The following is a 23,922-nucleotide window of genomic DNA, read 5'->3' on the forward strand; positions in this document are numbered from 1 at the left end:
AATTTAATGAATTTGTTCGGCGTGAGGCAAAAACAGCAGCATTTGCACAAGTTGCCCGATGGAAAATGTCTTTGTATTTGAGTTTTGGATCATTTTCAACCAGTTTGAAGCTGAAGTCAAAGGAAAAAAATCCTAATTAAAAGCATTTATCGTCAAAAAAGTCAAAATATAACACAGATTCAGGATAAAACAATACATTTTGAATGGAACTGGGAAGCAAAGACAGGTGTTTGTGGGTGCCATAAGGAGATTTAATAATTGTTTTTTTTTTACAATAATTATTAACCCATTACTATAAAAGAATGTTTGCTTTATAAGACACTAATAATCATGTTTGTTCTTTGCTTCAGTTTTGTTTTTGTAAAAGAAATTAAATAAAATCCAGTCGGCCTCTGACCCCTGTTCCCACCCCCTCCTTATTTTATGAAATGGTTTGGTCCAGTTGATGCTTGTAAATATACTTCCATCCAAAATGTAAAACTATATTTTATTTCTAGTTGTATATCAATGGGGAAAAAAATCTAATACTGTTATTATTTTAAAAAATAATAATAATAATAATATAAAAGATGGATTGCACTTTTCTTCAATCTTGCATGAAATCTTAAAATCTATTCTAAGCAGAATATTGTATTTACTAGAAGTTTATTTGTTTGTCACTAACATGTCTCACTTATTATCAGTATTATTTTCTGTTTTTCTGAATGTAGTCTATTATTCTAAAAATGTATCTAAAAAGACCAAATGAATTAAAAATGTAATGTTAGGTCATGCCTGTATCAGCTGGTTTCCACATAGAGTACGTTTAATCTAATTCTGATTTCAAACGTGTGTGTGTTTTTATGTTTCTCTCCTGTTTTTTTCGGTGCATTTTCAGGTGTTTGGTCACGGTAAAGCTAACGGCGAACCGACCTGGGGTCTGCTGCTGACCGTTGGGATCTGCGAGATCGGAATCCTCATCGCGTCCCTCGATGCCGTGGCCCCCATCCTCTCCATGTATGATTGATTAGATTCAATTTGATTAGATAGAACTTTATAGATCTCTCAGGATATTGAGGTTCCAGTAGTAAAAAAGTAATAACTATAACTATAAAAACAGTAGTGAAGAAACAGGCGATTGCACATTTAAAAGTATTAATAGAAACAACAAATAATGTATAATACGAGTAAGGTCATGTCAGGATTTTATCACTCTTGGAATAAAACACAGAAGTCACTGAATTAGGTTTGAGTCAAGTATATTTTTTTTACATTTTCAAAGAATATTGAGACAACAGACCACACTTCCAGAGTCTGCTGTTGTCTGCCAAGTTTAGAAGTGCGATGACTTTAAAGCATTTGCAAAACATTAAGCATTAACATGAACGGTCCATTGTTATGTCAGTGTTTTTTATTAATGTGTGCATTATCTTTTTTTTATAGTGAGGGTATATTGATCTCCACAGGTGGTACGTTAAAATGAGAACCTCAACATTTTGTAATTTCCTTGTTAGTTGTAATAATAAAGTAGAAATGATAATAAATAAGAGTAGTAATTATTTAAAAATTTTATAATATGCACTATATAGTTTTTTTATTTTAATATATTTATATATCTATGTGTGTGTGTGTATAGTTTTTCTTTTTTGTTTGTTTCTCTTTGTTTTTTTTAACCATTATTTAAACAAGGGGAAAAAAACTTGTTGAGATAAAAAATATCTTTTTCCAGAGTGCCCCGGCCAAGACACGAGCAGCAGAAGTTACACAAAATAGAAATCACAGCCATATATCCTTAATAAAAATATACACAAAACACAATAAAAGTCAGCTGTAAAACCATACATAAAACATTAAGCAAACAACATGCATATAAAACACAATCAGTAATTTTAAAGGTACTAAAAGTATAACAACAGTGTTCCCTAAAAGCATCTCAAAGCAGAATCTGATTCAATCAATTAGAAAAACATAATCACAGAATAAAAGTTATAAAAAAGTGATAATGGTAATAGTTGTAACAACAATATATAAGTCATAAGTATGTAAGTAATAGTAAAAATAAAAGCAATAAAAAAAATAAATTGACAATGATAACAAATAAACATTACACACCATAAACTGTACCGTCCCACTGCTGGACCAGTCCATATTTACTGTATCTGTGTGATTTATACCACAGAACAGGAGTGTCAAACTCATTTTAGTTCAGGGGCCACATTCAGCTAAATTTGATCAGTGAAATAATAACATAATAATACATAAATGATATCAGCTCCAAACTTTTGTCTATGTTTTACAGTGAAAAAAGTACATTTACAGTATGAAAAGGTTTACATCTACAAACTATCCTTTAAAAAGATGTGAATAACATGAACGAACTGAAAAAATAAGTGTAATTTTAACAATATTCTGCCTCAGTTTATCATTTCCACATGTACATTATAACCAACAGATCGCAGTGGATCTACAAATACACAAATATTTAATAACAGGCAGAATCTTGTTAAAATTCTACTTACTTCTCTTAAGACATTTCAGGTTGTTCATATTTGTTCAGGTTATTCACATTTTTTTTGCGAAATTATACTTTGTTTTAGTGTAAATACATGAAAATATTAACATTTACAAAGAGAAACATCTGGAGTTGTCATTATTTACATGTTATTATGATCGTATTTCACTGAATCCTGCCCACTTGAGATTGAATTGGTCTGAATGTGGAACCTGAACTAAAAGCATTGTTAATATCTTAGTGTAATTTTAGCATTTCACAAATTCCTTCTACGGGCCAGATTGGACCCTTTGGCGGGCTGGATTTGGCCCCTGGGCCACATGTTTGACACCTGTGCCATAGAATATGAATCCAACAGTCTGTGTGTGTCCGCCCAAAGGTGAGCTGTGGTCGCTGTGTTTCCCCTCAGGTTCTTCCTCATGTGTTACCTGTTCGTAAACCTGGCCTGTGCTGTCCAGACTCTGCTGAGAACCCCCAACTGGAGACCCCGCTTCAAGTTCTACCACTGGTCAGTGTTTACGGGCGGAACCTCCAGGCTTTGGTTTGGGTTTTAAAACACGACCTAACGTTCATGTGATGTCGTGCAGGACTCTGTCGTTCCTGGGGATGAGTCTGTGTCTTTCGCTCATGTTCATCTCCTCGTGGTACTACGCCCTGGTTGCCATGGTGATCGCCGGCTGTCTCTACAAGTACATCGAGTACAGAGGGTGAGTCTGGGGCTTTAGGTGGACGTCAGTGGAGTCAACATATCTACAAGAGACAACTCTACTAGTTGAGTTACACTGGCTACCCATAGCTGCCCGCATCAAATTCAAATCTTTAATCCTAGCCTACAAAATTCTCCGTGGGTCTGCTCCTACCTACTTAGGTGCACGGATAAAAGCTTATGTTGCCCCACGACCACTCTGCTCGTCTGGGGAATTTTGTCTGGTGGTCCCCAGACCTTGTACAAGACAATCCCGGCTCTTTTCATGGGTCGTTCCATGTTGGTGGAACGTTCTACCGAGCACTACGAGAACAGAGGCGTCCCTGCCTATCTTCAAGAAGCTCCTGAAGACCCAGCTCTTCCGAGAGCACCTCCTGTCCTAGCACTGTCAGACATTCCATTTTAAATATTTTAATAAGGTTTTTCCCAGGATTATCACAGATTTTCCCAGGATCATCTCTGGACCTGCTGCGGTGGTCCTGCCTCTCTCCTGCCTTCATCATCATCACTCACTTATCCTCAGCTGCCTCCATGTGTCTCCCCCTACTCCCCCCTTCTCCCCCTCTCCCCCAGTCTCTATTTCTATCACTCTCTCTTTTTCTCTTTCTTTACTCTCTCTCTTTAACCCCAGCTGGTCCTGTCAGTCGTCCATCCTCCAGGAGTCTGGGTCTGCTCCAGGTTTCTGCTGTTAAAGGGAAGTTTTTCCTTCCACTGTCACCAGTCACTAGTGTTTGCTCCTGGAGGATTCTGTTGGGTTTCTGTAAATTGGCTTAGAGTCTGGTTTGGACCAACTCTATATATAAAGTATCATGAGGTAACTTTTTTGTTGTGATCTGGCACTATATAAATAAAATTTGATTGATTGAGTGATTTAATTGGTTTTCCCCTGTAAGTCGCTTTGGAAAAAAGCGTCTGCCAAATGCATAAACATAAACATAAGAAGGAAGAAGTGAATGAGGATTGATGAATTGATACCCAAGTAACTATAGTTTGGTTTAAGATACCAACTGTATATTTTGTGCATATGTTAATCCTTTAAGCGCCAAAGTTGCAATATTGCGACAACCAACGTAACTGACTGAAACAGACCATAACTCCAGATAGTTACCTCCGCCAAGGAGGTTATGTTTTTGCCAGGGTTTGTTTGTTTGTTTGTTTGTTTGTCTGTTTGTTTGTCTGTCCGTTAGTGTGCAACATAACTCAAAAAGTTATGGACAGATTTGGATGAAATTTTCAGGGTTTGTTGGAAATGGGATGAGGAAGAAATGATTAAATTTTGGTGGTGATCGGGGGTGGGGGGGCCCACGGGGGCGGGGGGGGGGGGGGGGGGGGCACTGATCGTTAGTGTGCAACATAACTCAAAAAGTTATGGACAGATTTGGATGAAATTTTCAGGGTTTGTTGGAAATGGGATGAGGAAGAAATGATTACATTTTGGTGGTGATCGGGGGTGGGGGGGCCCACGGGGGGGGCCACTGATCAGCCTTGGCGGAGGTCTGCGCTCTCCGAGTGCTTCTAGTTTCCAAATGTTGTTACCGCCTCCCACCAATAGATGGCGGACATGTGCTCCTTCAATCCTAACACCATTTCAGGACATGTTTCTATTCAAAGTGAAGAAGACAATCCAGTTTAAATGTGTGGTCCTGAACTGGTTTAGTAAGTAAATAAGACATGTTTATTACTTTGTTTAGATAAGGGGTATTGTTTATGGTTCGGTTTGTTACTTTGTTTGTTTGTTAACACTTTAGCAGCAAAACTATCAGTTGAATTCATACCAAATTGCGTTTACAGATTGCCAGTGACCCAGAATAGATGTGATTACATTTTGGGAAAAGTAGATCAAAGTTCAACATTTTTATGAATTTTTAAAATCTTTTTTTTCCCCATTTACTTACAATGGGCGAAATTTGTCTATGTTGACATCAGGACATGCATAGACATGATGACATCAGCTGGATCGATGCCAAAATAAGCTACAATACGTGTGAGGGGGTGGAGTTTGTTGTGCCTGGAACCACTTGTTTAGTTTTAGTTTTGATAGATAAGGACAGATTTGGATTAAAAAAAATACTAAAACTTACTGCATTTTACTTTATACTTATGTTTAAGTTCATTTATTTAAAGCAGGGGTGTCAAACTCATTTTAGTTCAGGGGCGACATTCAGCTAAATTTGATCTGAAGTGGGCCGAACCAGCAAAATACTAACATAATAATATATAAATAATGTCAAGTCCAAACTTTTCTCTTTGTTTTTGAGAAAAAAAAGCCATTTTACATGATAAACAGGTTTACATTTACAAACTATCCTTTCAAAAGATGTGAATAACATGAAAAAACTGAAAAAATAAGTGTAATTTTGACAATATTCTGCCACAGTTTATCATTTACACACATACATTATAACGTACAGATCACAGTGGATCTACAAACACACAAAACATTGAGTAACAGGCAGAATATTGTTAAAATTACACTTATTTCTCTTAAGAAGTTTCAGGTTGTTCATATTTGTTCAGGTTATTCCCATTTTTTTGCGAAATTATACTTTGTTTTAGTGTAAATACATGAAAATATTTACATTTACGAAGAGAAATTTTTGGAGTTGTCATTATTTATATGTTGTTATGATCGTATTTTACTGGTCCTGCCCACTTGAGATTGAATTGGTCTGAATGTGGAACCTGAACTAAAAGGATTGTTAATATTTTAGTGTAATTTTTGCATTTCACAAATTCATCCCAAGGGCCAGATTGGACCCTTTGGCGGGCTGGATTTGGTCCCCAGGCCACATGTTTGACACCTGTGATTTAAAGGATAGGGTGATTAAAAAACCAAAAAACACAAAAAAAAAAAACTTCTATGTAAATATGTTCAAAGTTCAATTTTACTAAAAGTTTTGTAATCCAATATGGCCGCCACCATGTGACTTCACAATATGCAAATTAGATGAGTACATTTACTCCCATCATAAACTTTGGGTCAGACCTAATATTTTTCTCATTTACAGTATGACTTCCAAGATACAGATTTTTGAGACCTTGAGATCAAAATTAAATATTTTTCGAAAAAAAAAAAAAAAAACTCCATCTAGCGCCTAAAGGGTTTAAAATGTCATCTGAAAGCATCACACAGTTTGTCTTTTTTCTTTTTTTCAAGCAGAACCAGAGAACTACTTGATTTTTTTTCCCAGTACTAACAGTCGCCTACTGGTTTTGTCTGATGCAGGGGGGGTCAAACTCATTTTGTTTTGATTCCAGGGCAGTGAAAGAGTGGGGTGACGGTTTCAGAGGTCTGTCCTTGAACGCAGCACGTTACGCTCTCATTCGCCTGGAGGAAGTTCCATTACACACCAAAAACTGGAGGTGAGTATCTGTATGATGCACCTCATTTTCCTAAACTATCATCTTTAATCCACTTTAAAGTTCCATGGAGGTGGACTTTTATGATCAGACATGTTCTCCTTATGCAGACTTATTGTTTGCGTTCTTACCTGTGGTCCGTCCTCAGGCCTCAGCTGTTGGTCATGTGTAAACTGGACTCCAGCCTGTCCGTCAAACACCCTCGTCTCCTGTCCTTCACCTCGCAGCTCAAAGCAGGGAGGGGTTTGACCATCGTCTGTTCGGTGCTGGAGGGAACCTTCATGACCAGAGGGAAGGACGCCAAGACCGGAGAACAGGTTTACACTTTATTCAGTCACTTATTCAAGGATATTCAGACGCTTTAGTGACTGACGTTTGGGTTTTTTAGAAATGAAATGTATTCAGTTATATAGAAATGAACCCTTTAAGACTGTCGTTAGAACAGACCAGGGTTTGTATGCAAGAAGTGTCAGAGAATGTCATCCATCCATCATTCATTCATCCATCCATCATCCAACATGTATCCATCCATCCATCCATTCACCCATCCATCATTCAGTCATCCATCCATCCATCCATCTGCCCATCCATCCATCCATCATCATTCATTCATCCATTCACCATCCATCATTCATTCATCCATTCACCCATCCATCATTCAGTCATCCATCCATCTGCCCATCCATCCATCTATCCTTTCACCCATCCATCATTCAGTCATCCATCCATCCATCCATCCATCTATCCATTCACCCATCCATCAGTCATCCATCCATCCATCCATCCATCTATCCATTCACCCATCCATCAGTCATCCATCCATCTATTCATCCATTCACCCATCCATCCATCCATTCACCCATCCATCCATCAGTCATCCATCCATCCATCTATCCTTTCACCCATCCATCATTCAGTCATCCATCCATCCATCCATCCATCTATCCATTCACCCATCCATCAGTCATCCATCCATCCATCCATCCATCTATCCATTCACCCATCCATCAGTCATCCATCCATTCATCCATTCACCCATCCATCCATCCATCCATCCATTCACCCATCCATCATTCAGTCATCCATCCATCCATCCATTCACCCATCCATCCGTCATTCAGTCATCCATCCATCCATTCACCCATCCATCATTCAGTCATCCATCCATTCATCCATTCCCCATCCATCCATCATTCAGTCATCATCCATCCATCCATCCATCCATGCAATCTTCCATCCATCCATCATTCATCCATCCATCATCCATCCATCCATCCATCCATCCATCCATAAATACATACAGTGAGAAGTCAGCTGAGTGCTTCACCTTTTTTCATCTTCAGTGATATCCTTTCTACTTATACTTGGGTAAATCCCCTATTATTGTTCAGAATGGGACCCTGTTGAAATGGAGAGTTGAGCCAAGACATGCTGAGGCTTTTCCACTCTCTACCACTCAGTTGGTTATTTTTTATGGGTAACTCAGACTTATCCCTCTGTTCCCCTCAGAATCTAAAGGCGGCCATGGCCTCGGAGCGGACCAAGGGCTTTTCCCATGTGGTGGTGTCGTCCAACCTGCGGGATGGGTTCTCCCTGCTCGTCCAGTCTGCTGGACTAGGAGGAATGAAACACAACGCAGTCCTGATGGCCTGGCCCGCATGGAAACAAGCCCGGGACTCCTCCACCAAAAGAAACTTCATAGGTACAGAAATAGTTTAAAGGACAATACTTCATTACAGCCTCTTTGGTTTGAAATAGTCAGTTGGTGAAATTAATTATCCTACACTGGTTTTATAGGTGAGTTAAATTCAAATAAATCAGAAAAAGTAAAATATTTCACAGATACTTAACCCATAAAGACCCAGGGCTGCTTTTGTGGCAATTCCCAAATGAATTTTTCTCAATATTTATTTTTTTAAGTGATTTATCATCATTTATTATAATATCCTGTGCATTTTTTGTTTCATTTTTTCAGTGTAAATCCTGTATTTTCCTGTATTTAATTCACTGATCATGTAGATGTTTAAGGTCAGAGTAAATTTAAAGGTTATTATATCAGAAGCTTAAAAAAAACCTGAAGAAAACGTGACTTTTCCAGCAAAGATATTAATAAATTAAAATAAAAACAAGCCTCTCCTTTCACTTTCAGTGATCCAACTCCATGGGTTTTATAAGGCAAAATCTTATTCATTATTGTGATGATGTTAAACTTAAGATGAATGAAAGTGACTTAACCCATAAAGACCCATCTCATGTGATTTAGTTCCATTTATTATAGTATTATCCTATGTATTTTGTGTTTTTCAGTGAAAATCTGGTATTTTCCTGTATTTAATTCACTGATCATGTAGATGTTCATGAAAACTCAGATTATTTCACAGATACTTAACGCATAAAGACCCAGTGCTACTTTTGTGGCAATTCCCAAATGAATTTTTCTCAATATTTAACATTTCTTAAGTGATTTCTCACCATTTATTATAATATTATCCTCTGTATTTTGCATTTTTCACTGTAAATCATATATTTCCCTGTACTGAATTTCCTATATTTAATTTCAAACAGAGAAAACTGAGGAAAAAATTTAATTTTCAGCCAAGAAATCATTAATTGAACATAAAAACCAACGTTTCCATCCATTGTCATTGATGAAACTCCATGGGTTTCACTGGTGAATCAGTAGGGCTGTTTCCATGACAACAAATATCCGATATCTGGGAGTAATCAGATAATCGTAATAATCAAATCTAACACATTTACATGCACTTAAGAAATGCGATAAGAGAAAAACCCTGGTTTAGATGCTCCTGTCCGTTATCGGATACGTACGTAGTGATAGGAAAATTTAAACTTCCTGTTGTCTTCCGCTCACATTTGACTACGTCGCTTCCGTTCTCTACGATTTTAATTGTCTTTACACATGCGCAGACGTAAAAGAATGAAATAAATCAGATTAACCTGTAGACATGAAGGAAGACATCGGATTATTTGGGAGAAATCCAAGTGTGTTAATCCGATTTCTTATAATCAGATTACTGCTGTTATTGGATAAAACCTATCAGATGATCTTGTTTACACGATTATTTGAATAATCTGATAACTCCAGAAATCGGATCATGATTGGAATATTGGTGAGCATGTAAACGGGCTCAATGTTGTAGATGATTATGATGTTTCCATGGTAACTACGAAACCTCTGAACGTCCAAACGGGTCATATCTGATGACCATGAAAAGACGACAAACTGTATTTTACACCAATCATTTACATGTATTGATGGAATTAATGGATCATCAGGTATTAAACACTTTAGATCAGTAGATGCTTTTGGTCACCAGTGGATGTTTGGGTCTTTAAGGGTTAAAACCTGGTAAAATTTGCTTCTTAATCATTGAGTTTTAGAAAGTATCCCCTGACAGTACACAAACAGCAGAGGGAGACAAACATGCCTTTTTGTGTTTCTCTTTCTTTTCAGAGACGGTGAGGGAGACCACGTCGGCACACCAGGCTCTACTCGTTGCTAAAAACATCGACCGTTTCCCCAGCAACCAGGACCGTCTGAAGGAAGGAAACATCGACGTGTGGTGGATCGTACACGACGGCGGGCTGCTCATGCTCCTGCCGTTTCTACTTCGTCAACACAAGGTCTGGCTTCGTACTTTAAGAGGTTCTATGTGGTGTTGATATTCCAACTCTGACCAGAAGGGGTCAGTCTGGTACCAGAACACACTTAGGACCAAAACCACCAATGAATCAACCCCATGTATCTGCAGGCTGTATCAGTCACTGAATAAAGGCTAAAGGTCATTGTTTACACACATCTGTATTATGGAATCATCAAGTTTTCTTCAAACTAAAACTCATAGTTGCTTATTTTAACAGTAAAAATAACACTGTCTTATAACTGTCACATGCTGCATCAGCTGATAGTTTACTGTTCTATTCTATTCTATTCTACTCTATTCTATTCTATTCCATTCTATTCTGTTCTGTTCTAGTCTATTCTACTCTATTCTGTTCTGTTCTATTCTACTCTACTCTATTCTGTTCTATTCTATTCTGTTCTGTTCTATTCTGTTCTGTTCTGTTCTATTCTATTCTATCTGCTCTGTTCTGTTCTATTCTGTTCTATTCTACTCTATTCTGTTCTATTCTGTTCTATTCTACTCTACTCTATTCTATTCTATTCTACTCTACTCTACTCTGTTCTATTCTATTCTGTTCTATTCTATTCTATTCTATTCTATTCTATTCTATTCTGCTGTTCTATTCACTCTATTCTGCTGTTCTGTTCTATTCTATTCTATTCTGTTCTGCTGTTCTACTCTATTCTATTCTGCTGTTTGTTCTACTCTATTCTATTCTGTTCTATTCTATTCTGTCTTTTCTGTTCTGTTCTACTCTATTCTATTCTATTCTGTTCTATTCTATCTTTTCTGTCTGTTCTACTCTATTCTATTCTACTCTACTCCGATCTATTCTATTCTATTCTATTCTATTCTATTCTGCTGTTCTATTCTATTCTATTCTATTTTATTCTGCTGTTCTATTCTATTCTATTCTGTATTTGAAGGTGTGGAGAAAGTGCAGGATGAGAATCTTCACCGTGGCCCAGATGGACGACAACTCCATCCAGATGAAGAAAGACCTCCAGATGTTCCTCTACCATCTACGCATAGACGCCGTGGTAGAAGTGGTGGAAATGGTGAGACTTCACTCTCATTTATATGTTCATATGTCTTTTGCACGTCTTATTTTCATCCAGGTTGCTAGACTTTGCCTCATTACAGAGTGAGTTCCTCTCAGATTACCTTTCTACCCTTTCACCTGTTTAACCAGGGGTGTCCAACTCATTTTAGTTCAGGTTCCACATTCAACCCAATTTAAGCTCAAGTGGGTCAGACCAGTAAAATAACAGCATAATATTTTTTTTTTCTCTGCTTTTACGCAAAAAAGTAAAGAAAAAAGAAATTAACAATTATTATTCATCAGTTTATCATTTACACGTGCATCACAACTTACAGATGCCAGTGGATCTACAAATTCACAAAACATTTAGTAACAGGCAGAATATTGTTAAAATTTCACTTATTTTCCTTAAGAAATTTCAGATTCATTGGTGTTAAAATGATTCACTTTTTTTTAAAGGAGAATTTGTGTATCTAAACATTTTTCATCAAGTAATTTAACTTTTTTCACACTAAAACAAAGAGAAAAATCTGGAGTTGTCATAATTTTTCATTTATTATGCAAATGTGAAGTCTAGATGTAGACTGGACTCTTTCGTGGGCCGGATCGGACTATTTGGCGGGCCGGATCGGACTATTTGGTGGGCCGGATCAGACTATTTGGCGGGCCGGATTGGACTCTTTCGTGGGTCAGATCGGACTATTTGGTGGGCTGGATCAGACTATTTGGCGGGCTGGATTGGACTCTGTTGGGGGCCAGATCAGACTCTTTTGTGGGCCGGATTGGACTATTTGGCGGGCCGGATTGGACTCTTTCGTGGGCCAGATTGGACTATTTGGTGGGCTGGATTGGACTCTTTCGTGGGTCAGATCGGACTATTGGGTGGGCTGGATTGGACTATTTGGCGGGCTGGACTGGACTCTGTTGGGGGCCAGATCAGACTCTTTTGTGGGCCGGATTGGACTATTTGGTGGGCCGGATCGGACTATTTGGCGGGCCGGATTGGACTCTTTCGTGGGCCAGATTGGACTATTTGGTGGGCCGGATCAGACTCTTTTGTGGGCCAGATCGGACTATTTGGTGGGCTGGATCGGACTATTTGGTGGGCCGGATTGGACTCTTTCGTGGGCCAGATTGGACTATTTGGTGGGCCGGATCAGACTCTTCTGTGGGCCAGATCGGACTATTTGGTGGGCTGGATCGGACTATTTGGTGGGCCGGATCAGACTATTTGGCGGGCCGGATTGGACTCTTTCGTGGGCCAGATTGGACTATTTGGTGGGCCGGATCTGACTCTTTTGTGGGCCAGATCGGACTATTTGGTGGGCTGGATCGGACTATTTGGTGGGCTGGATCGGACTATTTGGCGGGCTGGATTGGACTCTGTCGGAGGCCAGATCGGACTCTTTCGTGAGCTGGATCGGACTATTTGGCAGGCCGGATTGGACTCTTTCATGGACCAGATCGGACTATTTGGCGGGTTGGATCGGACTTTTTGACGGACCAGTTTTGGCCCTCAGGCCGCATGTTTAACACTCCTGTGTTCATCCATGTTTCCCTCTCTGTTTCTCTGCAGCATGACAGCGATATCTCAGCCTTCACCTACGAGAAGACGCTGGTGATGGAGCAGAGATCTCAGATGTTGAAACAGATGCAGCTGTCCCGCACTGAAAGGGAACGAGAGGTACAGTCACTAGAACACAACCACAGACTTCATATATTCTGCAAAGAACCAGATGAAAACGACTACAAACATAACAGAATCTGGAACTGAACTGCTTAACCCTATAACGCCAAACGTATCATATTTGATCCATGAGTTTTGAAGCCTTCGACATGATCAGTATGATATTTTTTTTCTTCAAAAACCTGATGTATACAGGGTGGGGAAGCAAAATTTACAATGAACATTTAGTTGTTTTTTCTCAGCAGGCACTACGTCAATTGTTTTGAACCCAAACATATTGATGTCATAATCATACCTAACACTATTATCCATACCTTTTCAGAAACTTTTGCCCATATGAGTAATCAGGAAAGCAAACGTCAAAGAGTGTGTGATTTGCTGAATGCACTCGTCACACCAAAGGAGATTTCAAAAATAGTTGGAGTGTCCATAAAGACTGTTTATAATGGAAAGAAGAGAATGACTATGAGCAAAACTATTACGAGAAAGTCTGGAAGTGGAGGAAGCAACAAAAAACGTACCAAAGCTTTTATTAAAGCTCTCAAATCCAAAATCCTAAACTATCCAACCAAATCCATGAGAAAAATGGCAATTGAACTTGAGGTAGACAACAAGACCGTTAGGAATGCAGTAAAATATGATTTGAAGTTAAAATCTTACACAAGAACACCAAAACACTTGTTGACAACAGCAACAAATCCAACTTTAGCAATTTTTGGGAATCATGTTTATGTCCGCCTTCTAGCCCAGATCTAAACCCTCTGGATTCTGCTGTTTGGGGCGTTTTAGAACATGCTACCAATAGAACCTCACACAGCAATGTCGACTTTCTTAAAGATACTATTAAAGAAGAATGGGAGAAGTTGTCACCCGAATATTTGAGGAACACTTGCGCAAGTTTCAGGAAGCGTGTGAAGGCAGTTATTGAGAAAGAAGGAGGACACATAGAATAAAAACATTTTCTATTATGTCAATTTTCTTGTGGCAAATAAATTCTCATGACTTTCAATAAACTAATTGGTCATACACTGTCTTTCAATCCCTGCCTCAAAATATTGTAAATTTTGCTTCCCCACCCTGTACATATGTATCAATACGATATCATAACTGATTTCTTTAAATATTTCTTAAAGGATATTCTGATGTGCCATTTCCAAGAACATGTGAAAATTTACACCACAATTTACACCCTCTATACCAGGGGCGTCAAACTCATGTTAGTTCAGGGGCCACATACAGCCTAATCTGATCTAAAGTGGGCTAGACTAGGAAAATAATATTAATAATAATAAATAAAAATAATAAATAATAATAAAACTATTACGAGAAAGTCTGGAAGATACTATTAAAGAAGAATGGGAGAAGTTGTCACCCGAATATTTGAGGAACACTTGCGCAAGTTTCAGGAAGCGTGTGAAGGCAGTTATTGAGAAAGAAGGAGGACACATAGAATAAAAATATTTTCTATTATGTACATTTTCTTGTGGCAAATAAATTCTCATGACTTTCAATAAACTAATTGGTCATACACTGTCTTTCAATCCCTGCCTCAAAATATTGTAAATTTTGCTTCCCCACCCTGTACAATTAGATACATACAACACACGTATACACAGAGGATTCTGTTGGGTTTCTGTAAATTGGCTTAGAGTCTGGTTTCAACCAACTCAATAAGTCAAGTGTCATGTGTTAACTTTTGTTATGATTTGGCGCTATATAAATAAAATTTGATTGATTGATAATCCACCGGGGGGAGGAATTCATTCACCAGAGGCCTTTCCAGTGACACTACAAGACTGTCATTAATGAGGAAGGAGGAAGAACTGGGACAATTTAGAAAAGGAATTACCAATTTGTTAGACATGTTTGTGTTTTATTATGTTTTTGTTTGTTCAAAAATAATGATGTTAGAGCATTGAGACCTGATGTATCAAATATGATACAAAATTCAAACTCGTACATGGAAATTGATATTTGGAAAAAAAAAAAAAGAAAAAAAAAAAAGGGGTTGCTCAGAAGGACCAATAAAGGCTCCAGTTTCAAAGAACTGGAATTTTCTGTCAGTGATTTACTGGTTCAGGCTTTACAGGGTTAATGTTCACGATAAGGTAATAAGATGAGATGAGTTAATATCTCAGTGTAATTTCACAAATTCATCCCAGGCCTGATTGGACCCTTTGGTGGGATGATTTTGACACTTATGATCTGAACATTATAGTACAGACTCATGGTGTAATTTTGTAAATGTGGTTCCCATGGAAACACAAACTGATCATTTGTCAGAGTTTGGGATCCACTACTGTACGATAAAGCATTTTTAGTCACGTTTCTAATGCACCGTTCCTTCTACAGCCTGGTTGTGTTTGTTATCCACGGTCTTATTATGGCCTAGTTTACTGTTTTCCACCCTTTAACTCCTCCTCCGACCTATTATCTGCGTTGTGATTGGATGAAACCTGGATGCAGATTCAGAGCATCACAGATGTGTCGCGTGGTTCCATAAAGAGGAAGAAGTCATCAGGCGTCGAAGCCTCTGTCGCCACCCGGAAACCTGTCATCACATGCATACCAGAGGAAGAGGTAGCCCAGGCCAACGATTACCCATGATGCCTCCCTCCATCCATCACATCATCTGATCTGTGACATCATCAGCACTCATCAATCAGTTCATTTGTGCTTTCACCGCCAGCACCATGTTCTGTCCACCACCAAGTCTGAACCCCTGGATCAGAATAGAGTAGAGTAGAGTAGAATAGAATAGAATAGAATAGAATATAGAACAGAACAGAATAGAATAGAGTACAGTAGAATATAGAACAGAACAGAACAGAATAGAATAGAATAGAATAGAATAGAATAGAATAGAATAGAGTACAGTAGAATATAGAATAGAATTGAATTGAATTGAACTGAATTGAATAGAATACAGTAGAATATAGAATAGAACAGAATAGAATTGAATTGAACTGAATTGAATAGAATACAGTAGAATATAGAACTGAATAGAGTACAGTAGAATATAGAATAGAATAGAATAGAATAGAATAGAATAGAATAGAATAGAATTTTGAATAGAGTAGAATATAGAATAGAATACAATAGAATAAAATGTGGAGTAGAATAGAATGTACAGTAGAATATAGAGTAGAATAGAATAGAATGTAGAGCAATGTAGAATAGAATAGAATAGAATAGAATAGAATAAAGTAGAATACAGTAGAATATAGAATACAGTAGAATATAGAATAGAATAGAGTACAGTAGAATATAGAGTAGAATAGAATGTTGAATAGAGTAGAATATAGAATAGAATACAATAGAATAAAATGTAGAGTAGAATAGAATGTAGAGTAGAATATAGAATAGAGTAGAATAGAATAGAATATAGAGTAGAGTAGACTAGAATGTAGAGCAATGTAGAATAGAATAGAATAGAATGTAGAGTGCAGTAAAATATAGAGTAGAATAGATTGTAGATTAGAACAGAGTAGAATGTAGAGTAAAGTCGAATAGAATGTAGAGTAGAATAGAATGTGGAGCAACATAGAATAGAATAGAATAGAATAGAATAGAATAGAATAGCCTTTATTGTCATTGTGTGTTCAGTGAAATTATTAGTACTACTCCAGTCAGTGTAACACTATTAATAAAAAAAAAAACAATACTTCAGGAAATAAGAATAAAGCGAATATAAAATTAAACAACTGAAAAATGAAATAAGAAAATAAAATTGTACAAAAGTGAAATATAAATACAACTAATGTAGAATAAAAATAAAGATAGACTTAAAATATGAACAGAGACAATATTCACAGTATGTTAGTCTGTATATCTATGAAGTCAAGTCATATTGAATAAATATTTTATTGTTATTGCAAGAACTGAAGGTTATTTCATGACGTATTGCATATAATTCACAATATACAGAGTTATTGCACATTATTGACAGTGATTGCATGAGGACAGATTGAGGGAAGTGATAGAGGAAGAACAGCAGAGTTCTAAGGGACAACTGTTGGGAAGAAACTGTCTCTGAATGTGCCATCGTTTATTCTGACGCTTCTTCTATGATGCCAAGTTCTTATTCTGTTTAGAATATTAAATACTTTTTGTTTCCATAAAGTCAGATCAGCCATTTTACATCCATCTATGTATTATTGAAACTGCAGATGTATTTATTTGCTACTGAGATGCTTCACTCTCTAAATGGTGTGCGGAACATGTTTGTTTAGTAGAGTCTTCTGTTTCCAGTGAAAATAAAATGCACTAAAATCATGACCATAACACCAGTCAAAATAATTGGAATGTGATCCATGGTCTCCGTCTAACCTTTGTAACCCACCATCTAATCAACGATCGCATCAACCTGCATGTTTTATCACTAAATAACTGCCTCTGTCCTTATTTTAATCATCACTGCCTTCATGCGTTCACCGGAAAAATAGCACGACGACAAAACTAATATGGCTGAACTTTTCTTCACATCAGGCTCAGCTGATCCACGACCGCAACACGGCGTCGCATTCTACGAACGACAAAGCCGCAGGTTCACCACCGGAACGTGTCCACATGACCTGGACCAAAGACAAACTGGTTCAGGAGAGAAACAGGCACAAAGAAACCCTGGCAGTGAAGGACGTGTTCAACATGAAACCGTAAGTACACACAGTTTGGTTGCAAAACATTAAAACAAAAAACATTACCCAGAATTCTCCATATTTGTGTCTAAAATGTTGATTATGTTCAGTTCAGTACAAAAAAAAACATCCTTTATTTTGACTGAAACTTTCAAGTGTTGTAGATATTGTAACAGTTGTTATTACTCTTGAATTATTCTATTATTTGAGAAAATGTGTTTCCCAAAACCTTGTTTAGTCCAGAATGAGAACGTGTTCAGTTTATACTCGAAGATGAAGAAAGAAATTAGAAAATATTTAACTTTAAGAAGGATACAAGGGAAAAAAATCAACAATACAAAAAAATATACATACAGGGTGGGGAAGCAAAATTTACAATATTTTGAGGCAGGGATTGAAAGACAGTGTATGACCAATTAGTTTATTGAAAGTCATGAGAATTTATTTGCCACAAGAAAATTGACATAATAGAAAATGTTTTTATTCTACAGGGTGGTGAAGCAAAATTTACAATGAACATTTAGTTGTTTTTTCTCAGCAGGCACTACGTCAATTGTTTTGAAACCAAACATATATTGATGTCATAATCATACCTAACACTATTATCCATACCTTTTCAGAAACTTTTGCCCATATGAGTAATCAGGAAAGCAAACGTCAAAGAGTGTGTGATTTGCTGAATGCACTCGTCACACCAAAGGAGATTTCAAAAATAGTTGGAGTGTCCATAAAGACTGTTTATAATGGAAAGAAGAGAATGACTATGAGCAAAACTATTACGAGAAAGTCTGGAAGATACTATTAAAGAAGAATGGGAGAAGTTGTCACCCCAATATTTGAGGAACACTTGCGCAAGTTTCAGGAAGCGTGTGAAGGCAGTTATTGAGAAAGAAGGAGGACACATAGAATAAAAACATTTTCTATTATGTACATTTTCTTGTGGCAAATAAATTCTCATGACTTTCAATAAACTAATTGGTCATACACTGTCTTTCAATCCCTGCCTCAAAATATTGTAAATTTTGCTTCCCCACCCTGTGTGTGTCCTCCTTCTTTCTCAATAACTGCCTTCACACGCTTCCTGAAACTTGCGCAAGTGTTCCTCAAATATTCGGGTGACAACTTCTCCCATTCTTCTTTAATAGTATCTTTAAGAAAGTCGACATTGCTGTGTGAGGTTCTATTGGTAGCATGTTCTAAAACGCCCCAAACAGCAGAATCCAGAGGGTTTAGATCTGGGCTAGAAGGCGGCCATAAACATGATTCCCAAAAATTGCTAAAGTTGGATTTGTTGCTGTTGTCAACATGTGTTTTGGTGTTCTTGTGTAAGATTTTAACTTCAAATCATATTTTACTGCATTTCTAACGGTCTTGTTGTCTACCTCAAGTTCAATTGCCATTTTTCTCATGGATTCTGTTGGATCCTTTAGGATTTTGGATTTGAGAGCTTTAATAAAAGCTTTGGTACATTTTTTTGTTGCTTCCTCCACTTCCAGACTTTCTCGTCATAGTTTTGCTCATAGTCATTCTCTTCTTTCCATTCTAAACAGTCTTTATGGACACTCCAACTATTTTTGAAATCTCCTTTGGTGTGACGAGTGCATTCAGCAAATCACACACTCTTTGACGTTTGCTTTCCTGATTACTCATATGGGCAAAAGTTTCTGAAAAGGTATGGATAATAGTGTTAGGTATGATTATGACATCAATATATGTTTGGTTTCAAAACAATTGACGTAGTGCCTGCTGAGAAAAAACAACTAAATGTTCATTGTAAATTTTGCTTCCCCACCCTGTATATATAAAATAAATGCAAAAATATTGTTATATTAAAAAGGATGTGGTTCATTCATCAGTCAGTAAATTAGTATTAATGATAGATCTGTAGATCTGTGTCACAGTCTGGAGGTAATTATGATACTGTTCACAGGGTGCGATTTGTCAAAAAAACAGGAGGGGTTGTTTTTGTTTTTTTTGGGGTGGGAGGTGGGAGGGCAGCAATTGTATACATGGGGGTGCAGTCCGTAACTAACATAACTAATGCTGGCGTCAAACGAAAGTGAAATTTTCATACTTTCAACATCCAACTCCTGGGTTCTGTTCCTCTATTATTCACAAAATTTTCACAACTTCTAACCTGTATCCACCGGACCCCGTCCACTTCCCCTCCACTGCTCTATGCCCCCCCACCCCCAACAAATTGCACCCTGACTGTTCGGTCTTTTACTGCCTGTTTTTATTTTTACTTTATTATTAACACTATATTGGAAACACCACCTGTTGTGGTGTTAGTATTTGAGCTCAGTGCTTCATCTGTACCGTACAAACCTACTGTACAACCATCCATCTGTATATGCAAGTGTCTTTGAGTGTCCAAAAAAGCCCTGTATAAGTGTGATTTTTTATTATTATTATTATTATTATTATTATTGTTATTGTTATTGTTATGTGTGAATTTCTGTATTTTTCAGGGTAGAATGCCTTCACCAAATGGTTTTCTTGTGTTTGTAGACTTAATCCTTAACCCTAATCTTAGCCGTTCATGCAGTGAGATCATCTAAACCAAACCCAATCAAACTGATTGACATGTTGTTCTTTGCCCCCCCCCCCCCCCCCGCTGCTTCTAGTGAGTGGGAGAATCTGTAAGTGACTCATCCACTTTGTTTTTTTTGTTTTTTTTTACACATATGCATGAATTCTACCCTCTCCGTCTGCACGTGCATGTATGTCTGTGTGTATTTTCATGTCTTTGTTGTAGTTTTAAATACAGACCGGTGACAAATTAAAACCAAAAACCTGTTTTAAGGTGTGTTGGAAAAGTGTGGGACCACCATTTGCTGCTACAACACCTTCAATGAGCCTCGTTCTTATGAGTCGACTGGATAGATGAAACGCCTTCAGTCCACTCCGCTCCCCACAGTGCACGTCGCGACAAATTCCCAAAAATACCCAAGTGACCTACCAGCTCTGTTTGGAAACAAATGATTTGTTTATGGTGGATGGCACTTCGAAATTGTTCACTGTGAGGGAAAAGATTCAGGTGCGTTATCATGGAAAGACTCATAAATTCGTGATACTTAGGCTATGAAATTTTTTTTTACAGATTTGATGAAAAATTGGTGACAAAAGTCATACGCAGTTTTAAGACGAAGATGACAAACAGCAATTTCAACCATAAACTTTACCGAGTCTTTTACCCTTTTGCGTTTTTATGTCAGATTTAGCTGAAAGATTTGTACTCATTCTGCTTTCGCTGCCAAAAGAAGGCACAAAAAAGTCTGATAAGAAAGAAAATGGGATTAAGTTTAAAGGAATGTATACCTTTTTATAATACAGGGTAGGGCTGCTCGATTATAGAAAAAAAAAAAAAATCACGATTATTTTAGCAATAATTGAAATCACGATTATTAAAAATGATTATTTGTTAACCTTCAAGTTGTTTATTTTTTTTCTTGCAAAACAATGTAAAATATACTCTTTAAACATAAATAAAGCTTTTAACCACTAAAACAAAGTATGTTCACTTTTGTACGAAACAAAAAAATCTTTTAATGCAAATAAGTGTACTGTAAATTCAAGTATGTTTCCTTTTGTAAATAAATAGTGCACTGGAATTAAACTGCTATAGACTTGCCATAGAACTGTAGCAATTAAAAAAAAAAAAAAAAAAAAAAAAAAAAAAGCTCACGTTAAGTGCAAATTATAAATTCAAGTATGTTCAATGTAGTATGAAACAGTAAATTCAGTGGCGTGCTGTGAGGTTTCAGTTCAGGCCTTCTGTATACATCAGCCATCTAGAATACGTACGTTAGGGTTATACGGGTTAGGGTTAGGTTAATACGGGAGTTGCAGCATAAAGAGATTCGGAGACTGAAGATTGCATTGCGGACGAAGTTGTTTTTATGTGTTTTAGTTTTTCATAAGATTATGATAAAGGTGGCGGTGGTTAAACTTTAGATGGTTAAAAAGGTTTGTTGTGTTAGCGGTCGGTGCGGACACAATTACGAAACACTTTTTGCACGTGATGTGTTTTTGCTCTTCATCAAACCCAAAGTGATTCCATACAATTGAATTGGACTTGCCTTTTTTGTTTACCAAGCACTTCTGCTGTGATTCTCCTGCCGTTTTTCCAGACCGCTGGGTACAACTTTCCTCTTGGGGTGGACCTGCCGGCTAGCAGGCAGCTGTAGCTTAGAGGGGGGCGGGGCAGAGCAGCTCATGGGAACTTGCGTGCGCGTGAATTAAAACAACTCAAAATTAATAATCGTTTTTTCTCGATTACATAATTTTTGTAATCGTTGCGTGTAATGATCGAAATCGTAATTGAATTTCGATTAATTGCACAGCCCTAATACAGGGTGACACAAAAAAACGGGAACTGTTGAACAATCCAATAAAACCAAGAGTGATGGAAGAAAAATATTTTATCCATAGTAATTGAAACCTTAAAACCTGCCATTTAAGAAACAATGATGGAGTTTTCATTTTTTAAAAATGACTTCCTGTAGATGGCGTCCTCCTGTTCGAATGCATTCTTGAAATCTGCTGTTGAGATTCCTCATTGACCGCTGCAACATCTCAGCTGGGATACTGTGAATTTCATCCTGAATTCTCTGTTTTAACTCATCCACAGTTCTTGGTCGAGTCGTGTACACTTTACTCCTGAGATAGCCCCACAAGAAAAAATCACAAACGGACAAATCTGGTGATCTAGGGGGCCAGGAGTACGAGCACTTCTTGGTCGTCCTGTTGGTTTCTTCCTCAGGGCAGATCCAGTCTCTTCAAAGTTATTAATCCAACATTTTATCATTTTATGTTTTGATGGAACAGCACCATGACGTCCTAAGTTGTAAAAACGTCGGAACTCCCTCTGCGCAGCTGTCAAACTATCACCGTTTTTATAAAACATTTTTATGGCTAACGCACGCTGTTGCCCGTTCCATTGATCCATGGTTACTAAAATGGGGGTGTGTTTACTTGCTCCAGGTCACTGTCTCGCAGTGCTGCCACTTGCTCATGTCTGCCAATACGCACTTCAAAAATTCCCGTTTTTTTGGGTCACCCTGTATAAGGTAATATAAGAGCCAGAAGTAATGTCCTCATGCATGGAAGCAGGGTCTCATTCGGACATTTTGATGCTTATTATCACGGTCTACAGATTCCAGAATCCACCTCCGTGCTTTCATTTGTCACCCGTCTGTAGATGATGTCACATCTTTGACAGAGATCGTCGTCCTGCCCAGAAATCCGTTTCCCGCCAGTTTTGACTGAATCAGTTTGTGGTCCAGATCATTAGACTCACCGTCATCTTTTCTGTGTGTGTTCTGTGGACTTCCTCCTGTGAATAGTGTTAGAAAATGCATGCTGCCTTTATTATCTGGTTTAATGTCTTTGCTTTAACGTAGCAACCAGTCCAACGTGCGGCGGATGCACACGGCCGTGAAGCTGAATGAAGTGGTTCGCATGAAATCCCAGGAGTCCCAGCTGGTCCTGCTCAACATGCCCGGACCCCCGAAAAACAAGAAAGGGGACGAGAACTGTATCCTTTTTCAGATTAGCAGTCAGACACCAGGTTCAAATCCCTCTAAATCACTTAGGTGAAGATTTCAGGAGGGGATGTAAGGGGTATATCCATCTGAAGGGGGTCATATGTAGCTAAAACCATGTTTACACTGCAAAAAACTAACTCTTACCAAGTGTATTTTTCTCATTTCTAGTCAAAACATCACGAACCCATACATAAAACAATCTGCATCGGATATTTACTGTATTTGTATAAAGAAACAATAAGAAACAGTTAACAGGACTAAAAACCAGAAATTATATGTTTAATAGGAAACTATAGTGTCATTAAAGAAACAATAATAAAACTGTGAATTATTTATTGTGTCTGGAAATGAGTTCTGGATGCATTCTGGAAAATAGAACTTTTCAGACACTAACACATAATACACAAAACTCATCTGTGCCTGGCTTAGAAAAATAGTAAAATTAAATGGGGAAAAAAAAAATACTATATTTGCTCTACAGGGGTCACTATACACTGCAAAAATTTAAATCTTACCAAGTGTATTTTTCTCATTTCTAGTCAAAATCTCTCATCACACTTAAAATAAGACAGAATCGCCTAAAGAGTAACTTTTCAGTGAGATATAAAAACTGATTTTTAGACAATAGATCTGGAAAATCTGATTTCAAGAAATCTTACCAAAATAATTTTCACGTGTTTCTTTTTTTTCCTTAATACAGGATTTTTTTTTTTTTTTTGCTTAATTCAAGCAAAAATCTTGCCAACAGTACAAGTGAAAATTATCTTGGTAGGATTTCTTGAAATTAGATTTTCCAGATCTAT

General features: G+C 37.5%; 1 protein-coding gene across 6 annotated transcripts in view; it reads left to right on the plus strand.

Annotated features, from left to right (window-relative positions):
- The window catches only part of LOC115437807 (solute carrier family 12 member 7-like), a 93,865-nt gene that overhangs the window by 68,587 nt on the left and 1,356 nt on the right, over positions 1–23,922 (plus strand). For 3 of the 6 annotated variants that reach the window (XM_030161155.1, XM_030161157.1, XM_030161161.1), the window contains 13 exons: positions 878–996; positions 2,901–2,999; positions 3,079–3,198; positions 6,456–6,560; positions 6,706–6,874; positions 8,067–8,259; positions 10,033–10,202; positions 11,131–11,262; positions 12,823–12,930; positions 15,400–15,513; positions 17,422–17,588; positions 20,198–20,212; positions 22,976–23,109. In XM_030161155.1, coding sequence (XP_030017015.1) covers positions 878–996; positions 2,901–2,999; positions 3,079–3,198; positions 6,456–6,560; positions 6,706–6,874; positions 8,067–8,259; positions 10,033–10,202; positions 11,131–11,262; positions 12,823–12,930; positions 15,400–15,513; positions 17,422–17,588; positions 20,198–20,212; positions 22,976–23,109 — 1,645 coding nt within the window. The remainder of the gene's footprint in view (positions 1–877; positions 997–2,900; positions 3,000–3,078; positions 3,199–6,455; positions 6,561–6,705; positions 6,875–8,066; positions 8,260–10,032; positions 10,203–11,130; positions 11,263–12,822; positions 12,931–15,399; positions 15,514–17,421; positions 17,589–20,197; positions 20,213–22,975; positions 23,110–23,922) is intronic. The other 3 variants (XM_030161158.1, XM_030161159.1, XM_030161160.1) reach the window with 3 other exon arrangements.

The sequence above is a fragment of the Sphaeramia orbicularis genome, chromosome 17 (genome assembly GCF_902148855.1).
Source record: "Sphaeramia orbicularis chromosome 17, fSphaOr1.1, whole genome shotgun sequence".
NCBI lineage: Eukaryota > Metazoa > Chordata > Actinopteri > Kurtiformes > Apogonidae > Sphaeramia > Sphaeramia orbicularis.